General features: G+C 45.1%; 2 protein-coding genes across 3 annotated transcripts; one reads left to right on the top strand and one right to left on the bottom strand.

Annotated features, from left to right (window-relative positions):
• Positions 1–138: 138 nt before the first annotated feature.
• Positions 139–10,292, bottom strand: pld7 (phospholipase D family, member 7). 2 transcript variants are annotated; one of them, XM_005456339.4, is made up of 12 exons: positions 9,945–10,292; positions 9,355–9,456; positions 4,945–5,841; positions 4,528–4,715; positions 4,239–4,419; positions 4,021–4,135; positions 3,806–3,933; positions 3,051–3,254; positions 1,823–1,962; positions 1,289–1,469; positions 1,094–1,190; positions 139–611 (listed from the first exon to the last, which is right to left on the bottom strand). In XM_005456339.4, exons 1-12 carry the CDS (start codon positions 10,059–10,061, stop codon positions 415–417), a joined length of 2,547 nt encoding a protein of 848 aa, XP_005456396.1. In that variant the 5' UTR covers positions 10,062–10,292; the 3' UTR covers positions 139–414. The 2 variants fall into 2 exon arrangements, with proteins under 2 accessions (XP_005456396.1, XP_005456398.1); XM_005456341.4 differs by lacking the exon at positions 9,945–10,292 and adding an exon at positions 9,649–9,919.
• Positions 10,293–10,333: 41 nt separating this feature from the next.
• Positions 10,334–16,009, top strand: gpr137 (G protein-coupled receptor 137). The gene is made up of 8 exons (XM_003451786.4): positions 10,334–10,463; positions 11,548–12,027; positions 12,549–12,583; positions 12,688–12,928; positions 13,719–13,868; positions 13,952–14,077; positions 14,666–14,784; positions 14,900–16,009. The coding sequence occupies exons 2-8, from the start codon at positions 11,647–11,649 to the stop codon at positions 14,994–14,996; spliced, it is 1,149 nt and encodes a 382-aa protein (XP_003451834.1). The 5' UTR covers positions 10,334–10,463; positions 11,548–11,646; the 3' UTR covers positions 14,997–16,009.
• The last annotated feature ends 737 nt before the right edge of the window (positions 16,010–16,746 follow it).

Here is a 16,746-nt window from a genome sequence, read left to right as displayed (position 1 = left end):
AAGTGTGCAATGAGGTGGAATATTACTGCTGTGCTGACAGCTCTCTGTTTATAAAATAACACATTAATATGTGGTATTCAGACTTTTTCTGTGTTGTAAAAGTTCAAATTTTGTAAGAAAATCCAGAGAAAAGACGTCTTAAAGGTCTCCAGCATATTTTTTTATTTATAATGTAACACGTTTGTCACATCTGTCAGCATATGACAGAATATTAAAAACACCACAGAGCAATTAAAAACAAAACAAAACAATAATGTGCTCTGAAAACGCAACTATATACAGAAAAAGGCAGCCAGTCGGTAAACTGCAATAAAACAAACAGCCAGCGGATTCTGCATAGATGCAATAAAGTTCAAGTAGTAGCAGCAAGAAAGCATGCGGCTCGTCTAAATGCGACGCTCTTTATTGATTCCCTCAATGGCGCGGGCACACGTCCATGTCTTCAACGGGGAGCGTGGAGGCGTACTCGGACTCCCAGTCTCTGAGGAACAGCTCCTCTGCTTGGCTCTGCAGAGTCTGCTGGCCCGGTTTAACCGCAGAGCCTGTCTGGTTCACCACCAAGCCCACGCCAGCCGTGAACGCAAAGTAGTTTTCTGACCAGTTGGACGTCCCTGTGAAGAGAAACAGCAGTTTAACAAGCTGGACTGCAGGAGACTCTGGGTGAGAGCTACAGTCTCCATTTATCAAATGCTTTTCTATACTTTGTCACACATATACAAGTTTAAAACAATGTGATCAGACAGTTTTTTACTCTTAGATCTGTATGTTGTGACAGAGATTGGATATACCTAATTTGGTCGTTTTAGAAGCTCCGCCCACCTGGTGTTTAAACCGTGGAGGATGGCTTTAAATGGAGCGCAGCTAAAACAATTAGAGGATGAAGCGCTGCACTAAGACAATATAAGATGAATGCAAAGCTACTCTTGGAGAGTCCAAGAACAGAAACGGAGCTGAAATTGAGTATAATCGTTCCACTTTACAGACATTACCTACTAAATGTTAAAAGCTGGACACCTTACGCTGTTAAATTTCGCCTTTCACAGTTCAAAGGAGCTAAAAAGTGTTAAAAATGTAGCCAGTGCTGGCAGCATACCTATATAGACCACTCTGTCTGTAACCATGTACTTGGCATGGTTGACTCGTGCAAAGGGAATCTTCTGCTCTGCTGTTGAAGGCACTGTAAAGATTTTCTACAGAACAAACAAAAACGTTGCTTTAGAATCCGCCATGTCATTGGTGACTTAAAACGTTTCAGCCATGAAAAGAAAAATCACATCTTCAAACGTACCACGTCAATGTTGCACGTCTGTGGATGCCTCCTGAGTGGATGCCTCCCGAGCACCTGCAGGGACTGCAGGAAGATGAACATGTCAGGAGAAGAATGCTCCCAGCAGCTGATAAGCAGTCGGACCTGCACGCCTCTGGTGCACGCCACAGCACGCAGGGCAGAGTCGATGGCGGGCCAGAACCTGAGAATGACAGACCAGGACATACTTTAAAGCTCTACAGCTTCCACAAGACACATCGGCACTGTTGCTGTTTGGTGCAGGCAGGAAGAAGCAGAACGAGCAAATTTCTTCCCCCTGAAATGCTCTCTGAGAGTGAGTCAGGTATTTTAACGTCAACAATCAGCATGTGTACTTTATTTTGATGAGAGGCTGCTTTGTAAGCCAATCTTGTACCTTTTTAGTAAGTCGACATAACATTTTTTTTTTTTTAACAGCATATCAGTAATTTCTGTTCGCGTCTTGTATTAAGATTGACTGACTTCAGAATTGCTATTAAATGACATGAACAGTGCAGCTGTGTGAGTGGAGTGTACCTGAGTGGCTCTGTGAACTGAGACAGTGGAAGGAAGTCCATGACAGAGATGTAAACGAATCCCTGAGCGTCGTTGATGACAGACAGAATAGTGGACAGATCGTCAGAGCGGCCACGGGCTGAGATTTGTGGAGGGGCGCTCTGCAGAAAACAGACACAGCAGAAGCAATGATGATCAACAGAGCCAACACAGGAGGAAGAGGAGCCTGTGACAGCCGAGTGATGTCCTTATCTTGAGATTGGAATGGTGCAAAAGCAGTTTCAGACAAACATACAAATGTTGTTGTTTTAGCTTTATACCAAAACATATTCAGGGCATAGTTACATTATCAAGATGGATTTATTTCAGGGCACTAAACCAAAGGAAAAGTCCCAGAGTGCAATTGGTGTTTCTGTGAACCCACAACATGCAGCCAAAGGAGCTCTGGATACAAGAGCTCAATCAGAGACCTCAGGAGTGGTGAAACCTACACTTTTTTACATTCTTACAAAAAAATAGTGCCCTGGTGATTGCAGACTCCTTTTTCATGGTAAAGAAAACCCAAGAGCAGATCAGTCTTGGAGGGCTAAGCATATCATTATCCAAGTCGAACATAAGAGGAATCTTGCAGAGAGTTCAGTACACCATGCAAACCAGCTATCAAAGACAGAAAGGGGAGATTAGACACAAACATCTACAAAAATCTGAACGAGCCGCAGAAATCCTGGCCCAGCATTCTTTGGACAAAGGAAGCTCAGATCAGCCTGCAACCCAAGGACAAAAGAAAAGAAACTGGAAGGGAAGATAAAACCACAGCGAAGGCTTGGAATGGTTTATGATCTGAAGTATGATGGCATGAACAGGGATGGCTTCCAGTGGCACTGAGCCACTAATGTGTATTCATGATGTAAAAGAAGGCAGTTAAAGACACTATCTGTACAGATTTAGAAAAGAACAGCAAATTAAAATAATAATGATCAAAGATGTTGGTTTTAATGTTTCTCTCACTGAATAAAAGACAAACCACAGACAGCAGCTATCTGTCTTTTTTATTTATTCCTGATCAAATGTTAGGATATTCCCATTTGTTCTGTGTTGAGAATAAATCTGTTTGTCATTGAGCATTTAGTATGATGACGTCACATAGACTCATCTGCCTGCGTCTATAAAACAAATAGCAATCGATGCAACACAGTTCCTGTAAAATGACAGCAGAACTCAAAAGGATTCCTCCTGAAAGGATACTTACAGAGAGGTAGACCTGAGCAGGGACCCCATTGAACTTCAGATGCAGGGGCTTCTGGGAACTCGACAGGGCAGAGAGCCGAGCGGGCCAGTACGGAGGCAGGGAACCGTTTTTCGCACCGCCGATGCTCCAATACACCCCAAAGATCCGAAAGGCATCCTGAGCCAGGCAGCTGCAGTCCTCCACTGACAGACCCACCTCCTTCACCTTTGTTCAAGAGAGTCCACAGTCTGCATTAGCTCTGACACAGCACAGCCACCATCAGCACTGTGCTAGTACGCACGATGTGTGGGATCATCCGGGGATTTAATTACTTCTTGTAAAGGGAAATTTATCATTTTCAGGTTTTTAAGCTGGACTCTGTATTTTTATTCATGGACTCTACTAAAGCAGCTTTGGTGCAGCTGCTCTTTCAGGGCCTCTCCCAGTTTACGTCTAACTGGCTGCCCCTCACCAACAGAGGGTTTAAATCAGCAGCTGGGTGGGGCTTCTGTGCCCAGAGACAGAGCTGACCATATTAGAAATCTTTCCTCTCTATGACAACAAAGAGGAAACAAAAACCATGAGAGTCCTGCACTCTGTAGACACTAATGTACTTAAGCTGGGATGGATCTGTCTCCCTGCTCCACTTAAAAATATTGTGTGGAGACTTCTTATTCAACATTACCCGACTAAAAACGGGGGGATTAGTGAGGATATCCATCTCTTATACAACCTATATATAATAGTTTAGGAGTTTTCCTCTGTTTTCACCATACCTGACTTAGAGAGCGCCAGTCCATGTTAGCACTGCCCACATAGAAGTGCTTTTGGTCAACCACCCACAGCTTGGTGTGGACGATGCCTCCAGTAACAGCTTTGAGGTCCACCTCTCTGACCTCTGCACCTGCAACGGAAAAACAAAATAGCATGGGAAATTAATGCTGAAATTCCTTAAACGTCCTATTCTGAAACACAAACCTGGCATTCTTACCTGTCCCAGCCAGGTCGGCTGTGTCTTGATTCGACTGTTGGGGGGCGTTGACAGCGATCTGGAGCTTTACACCTTTGGATTCAAGTTTCATCAGCTGCTCAAAAACCTTTCTTCCCTGAGAATCATGCGAGGCCATTAACTCAGAGGCTTAAAGCTTTAGGTACAACCACCTGATGTGCCGCATCGTGAGACCCGAGTGTGCAGGTGGTTGTGCTCACCTGAGAGTCTGAGGATTCGTGCAAGCCCAGATCACTGTCCCGCAGTGTGAAATAAAAAGCGGCGATGTGGACCGAGCTGTTGGCTCTGTCCAGCAGGTGCAGCCAGCTGTCTGCGATGCTCTTTCTGGACGAGGGGGAAGACGGGTAGAGACCGACAGGAATGCTTTCCACCAGGTGCACTCTGAACAACAAGGACCACATTCAACAGTACATTAGTTAATCCTGACAGGTGAATATAATATTTCTGACATAAATAACTCAAAGATATCCAGTTGCTGATATCATTTACCGACAGTCAGTGCTACAAGGCTCTGGTAACAATCCAAAGCCCTCCAGCCAGTGCAGCTCCAGCTGAGCCGTGAGCTGGGACACGGACATGGGAAGCCCGTAGTGCCACACGTGGTGAGAGAACCCTCCGAGAAGCAGCAAGGTGGTGCTCAGGAAGCAGAAGAGGGTAAAACTGGGACATCCTGACCTCTGCAGAATGATAAGGGGAGAATTTATACACTCCAACAGGCTACATCACACTCACAGCTTAAGCAAAGCACAGCATACTGTGCTGCATACCAAAGCTGCTACTGCAGGGAGTGGTAGAATTCCTCAGAATTCCTGAATAGGTACACATGTATGTGTATGCCTCAGCTGAGACGATCAAGGAAACAGACACCAGTGGAAGCTCTCAGTCTCAAACAGTGACATAGCTCACCTTGGCTGACTTGGTTGCTTTCATTTTAGTGGGCGTCTTTGGTGCTGCAGCAGCGTCTGAGTCGGGATCTGCTTTTTTCTCTTCGAGCTTTGGGAACTTTGACTGGCTTATGAGCGGTTCACGATCCTCCTTCACTTCATCTGATATCTCACCAGCCAACTCATCCTCACATTCAGCTTCTGATGAAGATATACTGTCCCTCAAACCAGCTGTGTTCAGCGGCTCTGTCTCCCATGGAGGTTCTTCGTCCATTATAGCTTCCACTTGGCTGTCCTCAGGCGCTTGAAAAATCTCTGCAGACTTTTCGGAGTCTCCAGAGGGAGTGAGGAGAATCCTGTCCTTAACTGCAGGGTCGTACGTCTCCGCTGGCTCCTCCCGGGGTATCTTGCTGGGGAAGCTCTCACGTGGCAGATGGGTTGTAGGCCCATCTGGGATGGTTTCTGAGGTTTTGCTCTTGACTTGCTCTGATCTGAGAGCAGGCCTGGGGCTTGCAGTCAGAAGAGGGGAGTGAACAGGTTGGGCAGCAATCAGAGGGCCGTGAGCTGTCGCAAGAGCCACTTCTGTCCTGCTGAATGTAGAAGGAGCCTCGAAGCCAACTTTGGGGGTGCGGATCAATGCGGTGGGGAATGCTGTTTCTCTGACATCAGGCAGCTTGGACTTTGAAGTTTCCAGACTTCCAAGTTTCTCAGGAGGCTGAGCGTGGACTGGAGTATCCTTTCTGGGAACCGGCAGCTCCGTGGTCTGACTGGCTCCAGCGGGTCGCTTCTGGAAAGTTGGGATCCTGGAGACTGGTTTCCCACCTTTGCGGTTCATGTCTTCTTTTTCCTCGAGATCTTTTTTCAAACTCTTTTCGTCAGCTTGGAGACGGTCCAGCACAACACTACAATCCTTCAGGTCCTGAGGAAGATGAAATATGTGTTATAAATCTGTGTAATCATGTAGCACACACACATATAAAGCAGCTTCATGGCACACACCGAATGAAACGTAACACCTACGGCTATCTAAAAAGCTAGCAGTGAATCACTGAGAGACTTTTCCAGTCTTAGTCTTTCTGCTCCCGCTGGCTCCCGTCAACATCAAAGCTCCCACACTGACTAGCTACACCCATTTAAAGCAGCTCTCCTGACTGGTGCGTGGCTGCTGTTGACTTATTAATATTTGTTTATCTGCATGACACAAGCCTTACCGTGGCTACAGCATTGTTTTACCTGATATTCTCATGGCAGTCAGTGCTCAACATTCGCCTTGCTCTGCTCCACCTCTGCCTGCTCATTTTCATAAATACACTGACAGCTCAGCGTTCTAAAAGTGGGCGTGGCCACTCTACAGGTCACATTTTATGGATGCTACATTAACTTGCCAGTAAGATATATAGCAGTGCCCCTTACAAACAAACAAACACTTAGATACGTACCTGCGTTTCCAAACATACTTCATATTACACCTGTCAGCCACGACATTGAAACCCCTGCACTGATTTTAATGGGTCACTTCATTACACTGGGTCATTGCATTAATGGATTTTATGGATTTGATCAACTGGTCTCTGAACGCTATTGACACCATCTTCTCAACGAGAAGCCTGGGCTCGGGAGAGCCCGAGTGCCCTGGAGGGACTTTCCCTGCCGGATACACGATGGACGGGTGGCAGAACTGGAGGGTCGTGTGCCTGGCGGGACTGTCGATCGAGGACGCTGAAGATATCTACCTATTCGGAACCATGGTAACAGGGTTCTTGCTGATCGGAGCTGGCTTGGCCCTGGCTTATCGGAAAATTGAGAGAGCGGAGCCGGCTGTCCAAATCCCCACAAGGCTGCCCGCTGGGATTGAAACGATTGGACGAGGTGCGAGTTCTCAGAAAGGGCTCACTGAAAGCAGCAGCATGGTTAAGAGCTTGGAGGCGCTTACGACTGCAGTGAATGCTCAAACTAACACCTCTGAGCGTATGTTGGATTACATCAGGAACGAATCCACCCGAAACAACAACTCAGGGAGGAAGCTGGACTACATCTCGAATCAGTTGGCTGCGGTCGTGAGGTCTCAGGATCTGCTTTGTGAGCAACAGAGTGACAAGATCTCGGGATCGATGGCTAATAACATCTTGGAGAAACTCGAGGCTATAAAAAAGGAGATTGAGACACCAGTGTCGGAGTGCTAAAAACAGCCTGAAATTCTTATGAGTTGTTTGCAAAGGAAAAATCACCATCATTATACGGCTACCCCCTTCGGCGCCAGCTGCGGGCTCAAGGCTGGAGCCGATCAAAAACAATCCCTGATAACGACTATGTTGTGACTGTTCCTTCCCATCCCATAAGGCCACCTGGGTTGGCTGGTAGACTGTTTACTTAGCCTGGCAGGGCGAAGGACACTGTCTCCGCTGAACTATGGACACGCACACACATACACTTACACTGATAAGCAAACACTGATCCCTCTCCCCTTCCAAACGCCTTCGATGCTTGTTTCCTGCGGGGGAACACGGCGGGCCTATGTGCCGCGCTGGAATGATAGCGCTGTGCAGGGCGGCTGCTGTGTTCGCTTCGGATAACTCCTCACCCCCCACCCATCCCCGTGGCTTGTCATGTCCTTCATAATGTTGTGCTGTGGACATTCATGTGCTTTTTGTGCAGAGGAGTTTTTTTGTTTCCTGTTCTCATGCTGTCCTACCATGGAAGCACAGCATGAGTAGGGGTCTCTTTTTTTCCTCTTGTACTTTCCCATTGTAATGTACATTTCAATGTTTTTCTCTAATGCTACCAATCTCCGACCTGTATCCCCATGTAATGTCTGTGTTTTATGTGTAAGGTCGGGGGGGTCCCATTTCACTGCAGGGCAACCTGCATGTGACGAATAAAGCTTTGATTGATTGATTGATTGATTGATTGATTAATGTGAATGATACTTTGATACACTGTTGAAAGCCAAGCACATCTGCAAAACATGTTCAGGAACAGCCTCCAGACTCCCCAGATCTACACTTCCAGAAAGATCCTCACTTATTAAAGACAATGCCAAACCACATATGCATTCCCGTATAGTAAGTGAGTCCTGGTGCTAAAGTGGCCCCCCCAAACTGTTGAGCGCAGAAACAGTAAAACAATCACGCCTGGAAGAACGTTTCATTCTTAAACAAACAGCAATTTGTCTCCTTCCTTTTAACAAAAGAGCTGACGATGCACAAGTGGTAAAGACACGTTTTTAAAATGTGCTGCTGGCATCAGCATCATCATGCATTTTGTTCTGCTTATCCAATTTAGGGTCACAGTTGGGTATTAGCCGATCCCAACTGTGACAGGGTGAGAGACAGGGTACACCCTGGACTGGTTGCCAGTCTATGGCAAGGCTCACACACAGAGACAAAAACAGATTTGCACTCATATTCGCAACTACGGCCAATTAACCTCACATGCATGTCCGAGTATCCAGAGAGACCCCAGGCTTCAGCTTTTGGAGATATATTTGAACCCAGCAAGTTTCATGTTTTACAGTTGCCTTTATTTTAATTACAGAAATACTCTACTATTCTGCAATATTCAATTACTTTAATTTCAACTGTATTCATATAGCGCCAAATCACAGCAACAGTCACCTCAAGGTGCATTATACTGGGGTTTTCTCTACAATAATACAGGGAGAACCGCAACAATCAGCTGACCCCCTATAAGCAAGCACTTGGCAACAGTGGGAAAAAAAACTCCCTTTTAACAGGATGAAAATTCCAGCAGACCCAGGCTCAGGGAGGGGCAGCTTCTCTGGTTGGTGGTAAGGGGAAAAAGACGAGACAAAAGGCATGCTGCTGAAGAGAGCCAGAGACTAATAATAACTAATGATTAAATGCAGAATGGTTTATAAACACAGGTTGAGTGAAGAAAAAACACGTGGTGCATCGTGGCCTCCAGCAGCTGAGGCCTATTGCAGTGAAACTAAGGGAGGGTTCAGGGTCACCTGATCCAGCCATATCTATTAGCTTTATCAGAGGGAATGTTTTATAGAGTTTTAAGGAACCACAAGAATGCCAGCTGTCTGAGAACAAAGTGCTCTTTTGGGGTGATATGAGATATCTAAGAGAGAGATGAAAACAAATATAAACCAGTATTGATTGTGAGTATTCCATCTTCTGTTTATTACTAAATAAGCAACAGCTCTCTTCTCTGCCAGCAGGGCAAAGGAGGTTAAGACATTTCCGCACTGGCCTGCCAGTATTTCCTGGAAGTGGCTGTATGCAGCTGCAGTGACACAAAGCAGCATGTTTATACTGCAGGGCTGTGCAAATAGGAGCTCTGCCACACCCAGGAGGCCTCACAGGTGGCTCTACTTTGCTCCGCCCCCCCCCCGCCACCATGCGTGCACAGAACAATACCTGAAAGTGAGAGAAAGAGGGGTGTTTGTAGGTGAATTATAGCCTACCGTCAGATCTGCCTCCTCAGCAGCTTCCTCCTCCAGCTCAGCCTCACGTCTCTCCATCTCCTCCTGGAGCTGAACAAGCTCAGAGTCTGACTCGTCTGACTCCTGACAGGAGATATTGGTGATAACGTTAACGCTAACAAGCGATGGAATAAAGCACTAGTTGCTGTGTGCACTCTGCATTAAGTGTGTTAACCATGTAAGTGACAGAAAAGGGGAAGAAAATAATATGAAAGGCGGGTATTTTTTTGTTATTAACCACATATAAACATCCTAAGCTAGTTTAAAAAAACTTACCATGATTAGAGACCTTTAACTAAGTTTTGGGCTCGCACGCGGAGTTAGCTAAAACAATGCTAGCCGCTTAAGCAAATATTTATTGCGGTAAAAAAAAAAATACTAAAGCAGTAAAGCTGGAGGACTTAAGAGCAGTACGGCCTCTTTATAATCCTCGCTTAAGTATACTACATGGATTAGCCAACTAACGTCTTCGCCGTTGACGTTAGCCAGCGAGCTACGTGGCCCACGATGAAGTTTGCAGCAGCGGAGGAAGAGGAGGCGGAAAGGAAAGGCTGAGTAATAGAAATCCCCACCTCGTACGTAGCTCTCTCCTGCCTGCGCCTGGAGCTTCTCCTGGGTGTCGGTGTTGACGCCGGTAACTGTACCTCGCCGGGGCGGAGGGACTTTCTGGTTCGCAGTACCATGGGCATCTTGGAGCAGTTTTTTTTTTTTAATAATGCAGCACCTTCGTGACTCGAGGCTTAACGGACGCTGCGGAGCGTGAACAGCGGGCTCGTTCGTCTGCAGTGCCCAGGAGAGCTCAGCGGGACACCCGCTAAAGCTACGATTCAGTTTATTTTTTGGGAAATACTCACATTTATTAAAAACAAATCGTCCTGTAAACAATTTTTAAATTGATTTGAATGCACCTACCTTCACGCCATACGTAAACAATAAATTGAAAAAACCGCGATTTCCTGTCTTCGCTGATTGGCGGATGAAATCAAAACTGTGGCTCCTCCCACAAGTCTTTACTCACGTCACACAATGCGGAAACCAAAAAGGGATTACCGTCGTCTGCTGCACATCCTGGGAGTCCTTGCTCGCGAAAGGTAAGCGCTGTCTTTATTGTTAATAAATTATTGAGGGCGTCTTGCGTGTTTTATGGTTCTAATGAGGAAGCAGACGCCTCTGACCGCTGGCAGTACCAGCACTTCACATTAGCGCTGGCTCACAGTTACTTTCAGTTAGCCTGGCTGTGGCTGAAGACCCTGAGCGGAACAGCCGGTTGTTTATGCTTTTGTAAAGCTCAAAGGAACCTCAAGAGCATAAAAGCAAATCGATTACATAACGGAAGTGTGACAGAATGTGGCCGATTGTTGCTGTTACTGTGTTATGCTGCTTTAATGCGTCTGGAATTCTGCTGTTATCATTAATAACAACTGTATGACTGATTGAAAATATATAGTTTTGTGGAAATCTGATTCGATTTTTCTATCGAGGTTAGATATTTTATATCACAGTACTACAATTTGAATCAAAGGCTTGGACACTACTGACCACTGACCACACAGACCGCTACTTGGTCTACTGATCTAGTTTGCAGTATGTTGTCCTGAGAACCGAGGAAAAAAGAATCTTCCCATTGAACTTTTTTGGTGTTTTTCTGCCTCTTTGAAGCTAAAATAGGCAAGAAAACACATGAGATATTAATGGAAAGCCCAGGATGTCCTCTATTTAGTACACCAGGACTTAGTAGGGTAGCTCAAATAATCAAAAGATGTAGACTAAAAACAAACGTCCATTACAGAGGACATAAATGAATAAGCTAGTTCTCAGGAGGATATATTTATTTATTTCTTTACCACTTTCTACAGTGGTGATAACCTCGTAATGATTTCTGTTACAAGCACAGCAGTTGTAAACGTGCCTGCATGTCACCTGAGGTGAGTGATTTGCAGAGGGCCTGTTATCACATGAGAACGCTGTGTGTGATAACATGTAGCGTTCTCATCATTCTTCTTGATCAAACAGCCCACACAAAAGGCTGGAGGTTTATTTTAGGCCTCTGTCCTATTGTGTGAAGGGATATGATCAAGGTACACAGGGGCGACACTGAGGATAGGTCCTCTGATCACATTGGTGTTATCAAGATTGTTTTTTCCCCATCTTCTAACCTCTTGTTTTTTCATTCAGGTCTCATGTAATCCCTTCTGACAGAGAAGATAAGCTTAGGTTCTCTAATGATGATGATGATGATGACAATGCCAGCTATTTAATCACGTCAGTAGTCCAATGGAAGGCCCAGTTACAGCCACCCCTCCTCCCAACTCCTCCGATTCGCCATCCCCGGCCCCCCTGCGTCCTGCTGTCACCCCCTCGGTCCAGCTTAGCTTTACCATCCTCTACACCACTTTGTACGCCGGGCTCTTTGTGGTGGTGTACGTGCAGCTGTGGCTCCTCTACATCTACGGACACAAGCGATGGAGCTACCAAAGCGGCTTCCTGTACCTCTGTCTGCTGTGGGCTGCCCTTCGCACCACCTTGTTCTCTTTTTACTTCCATGACGCCCTGCAAGCCAACCACCTCCCCGTTGCAGTGTTCTGGCTCCTCTACTGCTTCCCCGTGTGTCTGCAGTTTTTCACTCTCAGCCTCATTAACCTGTACTTCACTCAGGTAAGGTTGAAGGGATGGGGACGGGGAAGCCTTCTTAAAAATCTTGTGTCATTTAGAAAATGTTGCTCAGAATGTAAAAAGGGTTGCTCTGGTACAGCTATGGTGATAAAAGCACAAATAAAACTAGTCAGAGGAAAACACAAGAGCCCCTTACAGTGGATCATCTGTCCTCAGCTACAGCGCCACACTTTTATTCTTGGTCTTTACACAATTCACAATTCAAAATAACCACTGTTCATTTTATACTGGAGCCTGGTGCAGCCGTTCAAGTCATGATGTTGTACCTCCTTTCCCTTTCACACATCTTCCTTCTGATTGATTGTATTAAAAAAAAGGCTAACAGCTCTTGTGACTATTATGCTCGTGCCACAGACTTCAAAGAAGTATAACAGGACTGACTACTCGGCTGTGTTGCCTGCAGTTCTGCCCCCAACAGATCGTAATCGAGCCTGTTGTGTTTTGAGCAGGATGCATTCTTTGTGCCTTTATGTTTATGTGTGTGTCTTTGTGTCTTTGTGCAGGTGTTAGTGAAAGTGAGAGAAGTGGACAGAGGGCTGTAAGTTTTACATCATTTTCCTGTTTTTAAATCTAGAAAAGCGCCTCGTTACGTTATTGTTATGAGCCCTAATCGTCCCCATTGGGCCTCTGTGTGTTCCTCAGGTGGGGAGCAAGGTGTTTGTACGGTGTGCTGAGCGCCATCTTCTTCTGCGTCAACGTGGTGTGCGCTGCACTCGGGGAACGAACCAGCGATGGCGAGAGGGGAGAGCGCACCTGGAATCTAGTCATGGTTCGAGTTGTGGTCAACGACTTGCTCTTCATCCTGGAAGCAGTGCTGCTGGCCTCCACGCTGTTGCTCCTGACCCGACACTCGCGGTCCGCCAGCATCCACCTGATCAGCAGGGTGTGTTCAACATTGTTCCCCAAAGAGAAAAATAGGGATATGCTAATCTTGCACTCACTATTGACTCCATTGCACAGGAGTTTATATTCAACGAACGATGCATCTGCAGCTCAGATGTGTCTAGACAAGCTAGCTGTTTAAGAAAGGAAATCTCATGGTATCTACTCAAAGTAGGTCAGTATCAACATCAAACATGAAGAAGTGGTAGTGAGCCAGCCCTGATGAACCGAGCCAAGTTTAACAGCAGCACACGCATGATTAAACTCATGTTTAGTCCTGAGCTGCTTGGAAAAACAGTGTGTCATGTCTCCAGTCTGAGAAGATCACTGGGCTGACATCACTTTGACATCATCGGGGTTATCTCAGCTTGAGCTGCTACACTACATATCTCCAACAGATCGTTTTAGGTGTTGCGTTAAAGGCTCCTTTTTAGCTACACAAAAGACATTTCCTCAGGTGAGAGGTGAGATGTCTTCACGAGAGCCTACAAAGAAGTCCAGTAACCTTCAACTCAAGAGCTTAAAACTACCAGAACCTGGATCATGGACAACCTGCACCGATGTCTGAAACAGATCTGTGTAATAAGAACTGAGATGCATTATGGGAACTGTAGGATCCAGCATTACTTAAGTGGTATAATGGATGAAAGCAATGTTGAGCATAGCCAGAAAAAAATGTGATGCTGGACACAGAAAAGTCAGGATACTACCATGAAAAGCGATGGGGATGTCTGTATTTTGACAGTACTCCAGGCTAACTTTGTTTTTCTCTTTTTTTAAAACCTGACCAGGGGACCACAGTGTGGCGAACAGCAGCACTGGGAGCAGCAGTGATCTTCCTGTTTGCCAGCAGAGCCTGCTACAACCTGACCGTCCTCTTTCTGTCCCAGAAGTATCGGGTGGAGTCCTTTAACTATGATTGGTACAATGTCTCTGACCAGGTAAGGATCCAGTACCAAAGCCTTCGTGCCTGGCTAACAACTTTGGACAATTAAAGAGCACTTTCTGCACTTCTTGTTTTAAGGCGGACTTGGAGAGTGAACTCGGCGACAGGGACTACCTGGTCTTTGGTGCCATCCTCTTCATCTGGGAGCTGCTTCCAACTGGCCTCCTCATCCTTATCTTCAGAGTTCGCCGGCCTGCTCAAGAGGTAAACCTAGTGGATGTGAAAGTAATGTACCGAACTAAAAATCTACTAATGACACCTGAGACTGTATTAATTATTTACTGCTTTATTACTCAAAAACATGAATATTTTAAATTTATTCAGTTTTTTTATATAGTGCAAAATCACAACAGCAGTAGCCTCAAGATGCTTTATATTGGAAGGTAAAGACCCTACAGTAATATAGAGAAATCATATGACCCCCCTGTGAGCAAGAACTTGGCAACACTGGGAAGGAAAAACTCCCTTTTAACAGGAAGAAACCTCTGGTAGGACCAGGCTCAGAGTGGCAGCCATCTGCTGCGACCGGTTGGGTTCAAAAGTGGGAGACAGAACAGAAGACACACTGTGGAAGAGATCCAGAGATTAATTATAACTAATGCTCTTCCTCCCATTCTACTTTTAAGTATCCCAGAACCCACAAGTAAGCCCGCAGACTGAGAGCGAAGTGCTCTAATGGGGTGATATGGTACACTGAGGTTTTTAAGATAACATAGGGCCCGATTATTCAAGACCTTGTTTGTAGGGAGAAGGATTTTTAATTTGAAACATTATTTCGTCTCATTCTCACAGAACAGCATCATGGCCATCAACAACAGGGTCCTGCCTCGGCCGTACTTCTTTGACGACCCTCAAGGCAGCGATGAGGACATACCTGCTCCATGGGCCAACGGTTCAAATTCAAACATAAGGTACAAGCACCACAAAATCTGATACACCCAGGTCATTACCTTAAAGCTGATCACAGGGTTTCAGGAGTGTGAGAAGAGCTCTAATCTTCTCCTTTTCTTGCTTTTTCCTCCACAGCTGGTACGGATCAGAGACCGCGCCGCTCCTATTTGCCAACAATCCTCCGGACCAGAACCACCAGCACCACACTCTGTATTCCACTCCTCAGAACTGACCCCCCCTGTTTCCTTGATGACATTTATCTCAAAGACAAGCCACTCTCTCTCCTAGACACACTCACAGCCAGTAGTCCCTCACTGTGTGAGCAAATTTGCACTGAAAAGTCTCAGGAAATCATCACCAAACAGTGAATATGCACCTTCTATTTTTCTAAAGAGACTATATTTTAAAAATTCTTCCTCATTTAAAGGGAACAAACTATGTAGAGACAGATCAAACTGACTTAAACTGGCCAGTACTGCTCTCTCATGAAGGTCATAACTGAGCTATAGCGACAGGTTGACTTCACACACATGCCATTGTTCAATTTTGGAGAGACCCTTGCCATTTCTAAAGAAAAAAATGGCACACGGGGCCTCATTTGCATTCCTGTCGGTGTGATGTCGATGCTAAGTTCAGTGAAGTTAAACAGTGACTTTTTTTTACAGGCTCACATGTGATCGTTTGTATTGTAGACTGACTGTTTTTTTGGTGTTTGCAGCTAAGTACTGTTTTAAGACCAGGGATGTCCTTGACCTGTACACTACTGCTGCTGGTATAGTTTTCTTTTTTTTAAAGGCCAGTTTTTGCTCGCATGTCTGTAAAAAGTTGCATTGTTTAAATATTTCTAAGTTGATTGAGGTCCTTATTGGATCTCTGTCTAAGTTTAACTTATTTTATAACTGTGGGTCTACCTGAAATTGGAGCTGGACATCAAACGCGACTCGCCCTTTGTGACTTTTATGCAAAAAAACTTCCTCATAGTCGGTCACTCACCTGTGGTTTGGACTTATTCACGTGACAGGTATGTACTGTCCATGTTACGGACCAATAACAACATCAGAATAAACCTGCTGGGCATGTTGCTGAGCAGAAAATATATGTGGTAGAAATTCTGTATCTACACTGGTGCTGTTATGCATTTTAACCCTATTACTGTGAAGGGTATGTGACCCACTCTTTGAAATTCAGGATTCTTTTTGTCTTTTATGTAATTGTTGACTGATAAAAAAGAATAATCTAAAAAGACTCACTGTGTCATGTGCATTACTTAATGCTTCAGTGTAAGGGTCTGCAACTGCTTTGGGATTTTCATCACAAATATCAAGTGCACATAAGTCTGAAAACATGACCAACACCTAACTAAAGATTCATGTTAAATAATGCTTCCATTAATTATGTGGATGAATACTGACCATGGATTGTATGAAAAAAAAAGTTTGGAAAGTGGAGTCAGCATTAAAGTGTTTTAACCTGCATTCTTTTTAATGGCCAGCAGGGGGCGATGACAATGGCTGTCAAAAAGACATTCTGAAGTCTTTGGAAAATGGCCCTCTGATCATTTTTGGGCTCAGTGACTAGTTTCAGCTAATAGACTAAACCATGAAATTAATTTAGTAAAGTATTGGTCCTAATAGGAGAGGTGGATGGATCAATCCAAATATCTATACTGTTAATACCAGTGGTGATATTTTTATTGGACTGATATTAGCACAATAGGATCAGAACCTTAAGTAATGTCAGTGACATGTGTCATCATGACTAACAGGTTGCATTTTTAAATTTTTTATAATCTTATTCCCTTAATAAATGGAACCATCCGACCTGCACCGGAGCAGTCTGGGTTTGCAATGATGCAGATGTTTCCCAGTACAAAGTAAAACGAGGGTTAACCCCATATTTATCTGGACAAGCCAAAATTCTGCTTCATAGTGCAGGCCTCTGGTTTCAAACCACCAAGACGTGAAACCAAACGCTTCATAACA

This window comes from Oreochromis niloticus, linkage group LG2, assembly GCF_001858045.2.
Source record: "Oreochromis niloticus isolate F11D_XX linkage group LG2, O_niloticus_UMD_NMBU, whole genome shotgun sequence".
NCBI lineage: Eukaryota > Metazoa > Chordata > Actinopteri > Cichliformes > Cichlidae > Oreochromis > Oreochromis niloticus.
The sequence above is the reverse complement of the archived record's forward strand: the minus strand, read 5'-3'. Positions and strand labels throughout refer to the sequence as shown.

What these genes read in the sequence shown, in the direction of transcription:
- pld7 (XM_005456339.4), bottom strand. Translation starts at nt 10,061, where the DNA reads ATGCCCATGGTACTGCGAACCAGAAAGTCCCTCCGCCCCGGCGAGGTA. An exon ending in AAGCAACCAAGTCAGCCAAG is followed by an intron (nt 4,716 to 4,944) that starts GTGAGCTATGTC and finishes ATCATTCTGCAG; the next exon opens with AGGTCAGGATGTCCCAGTTT. An exon ending in ACGAATCCTCAGACTCTCAG is followed by an intron (nt 4,136 to 4,238) that starts GTGAGCACAACC and finishes CATGATTCTCAG; the next exon opens with GGAAGAAAGGTTTTTGAGCA.
- gpr137 (XM_003451786.4), top strand. Translation starts at nt 11,647, where the DNA reads ATGGAAGGCCCAGTTACAGCCACCCCTCCTCCCAACTCCTCCGATTCG. An exon ending in TTAACCTGTACTTCACTCAG is followed by an intron (nt 12,028 to 12,548) that starts GTAAGGTTGAAG and finishes GTCTTTGTGCAG; the next exon opens with GTGTTAGTGAAAGTGAGAGA. An exon ending in AGAGAAGTGGACAGAGGGCT is followed by an intron (nt 12,584 to 12,687) that starts GTAAGTTTTACA and finishes TGTGTTCCTCAG; the next exon opens with GTGGGGAGCAAGGTGTTTGT.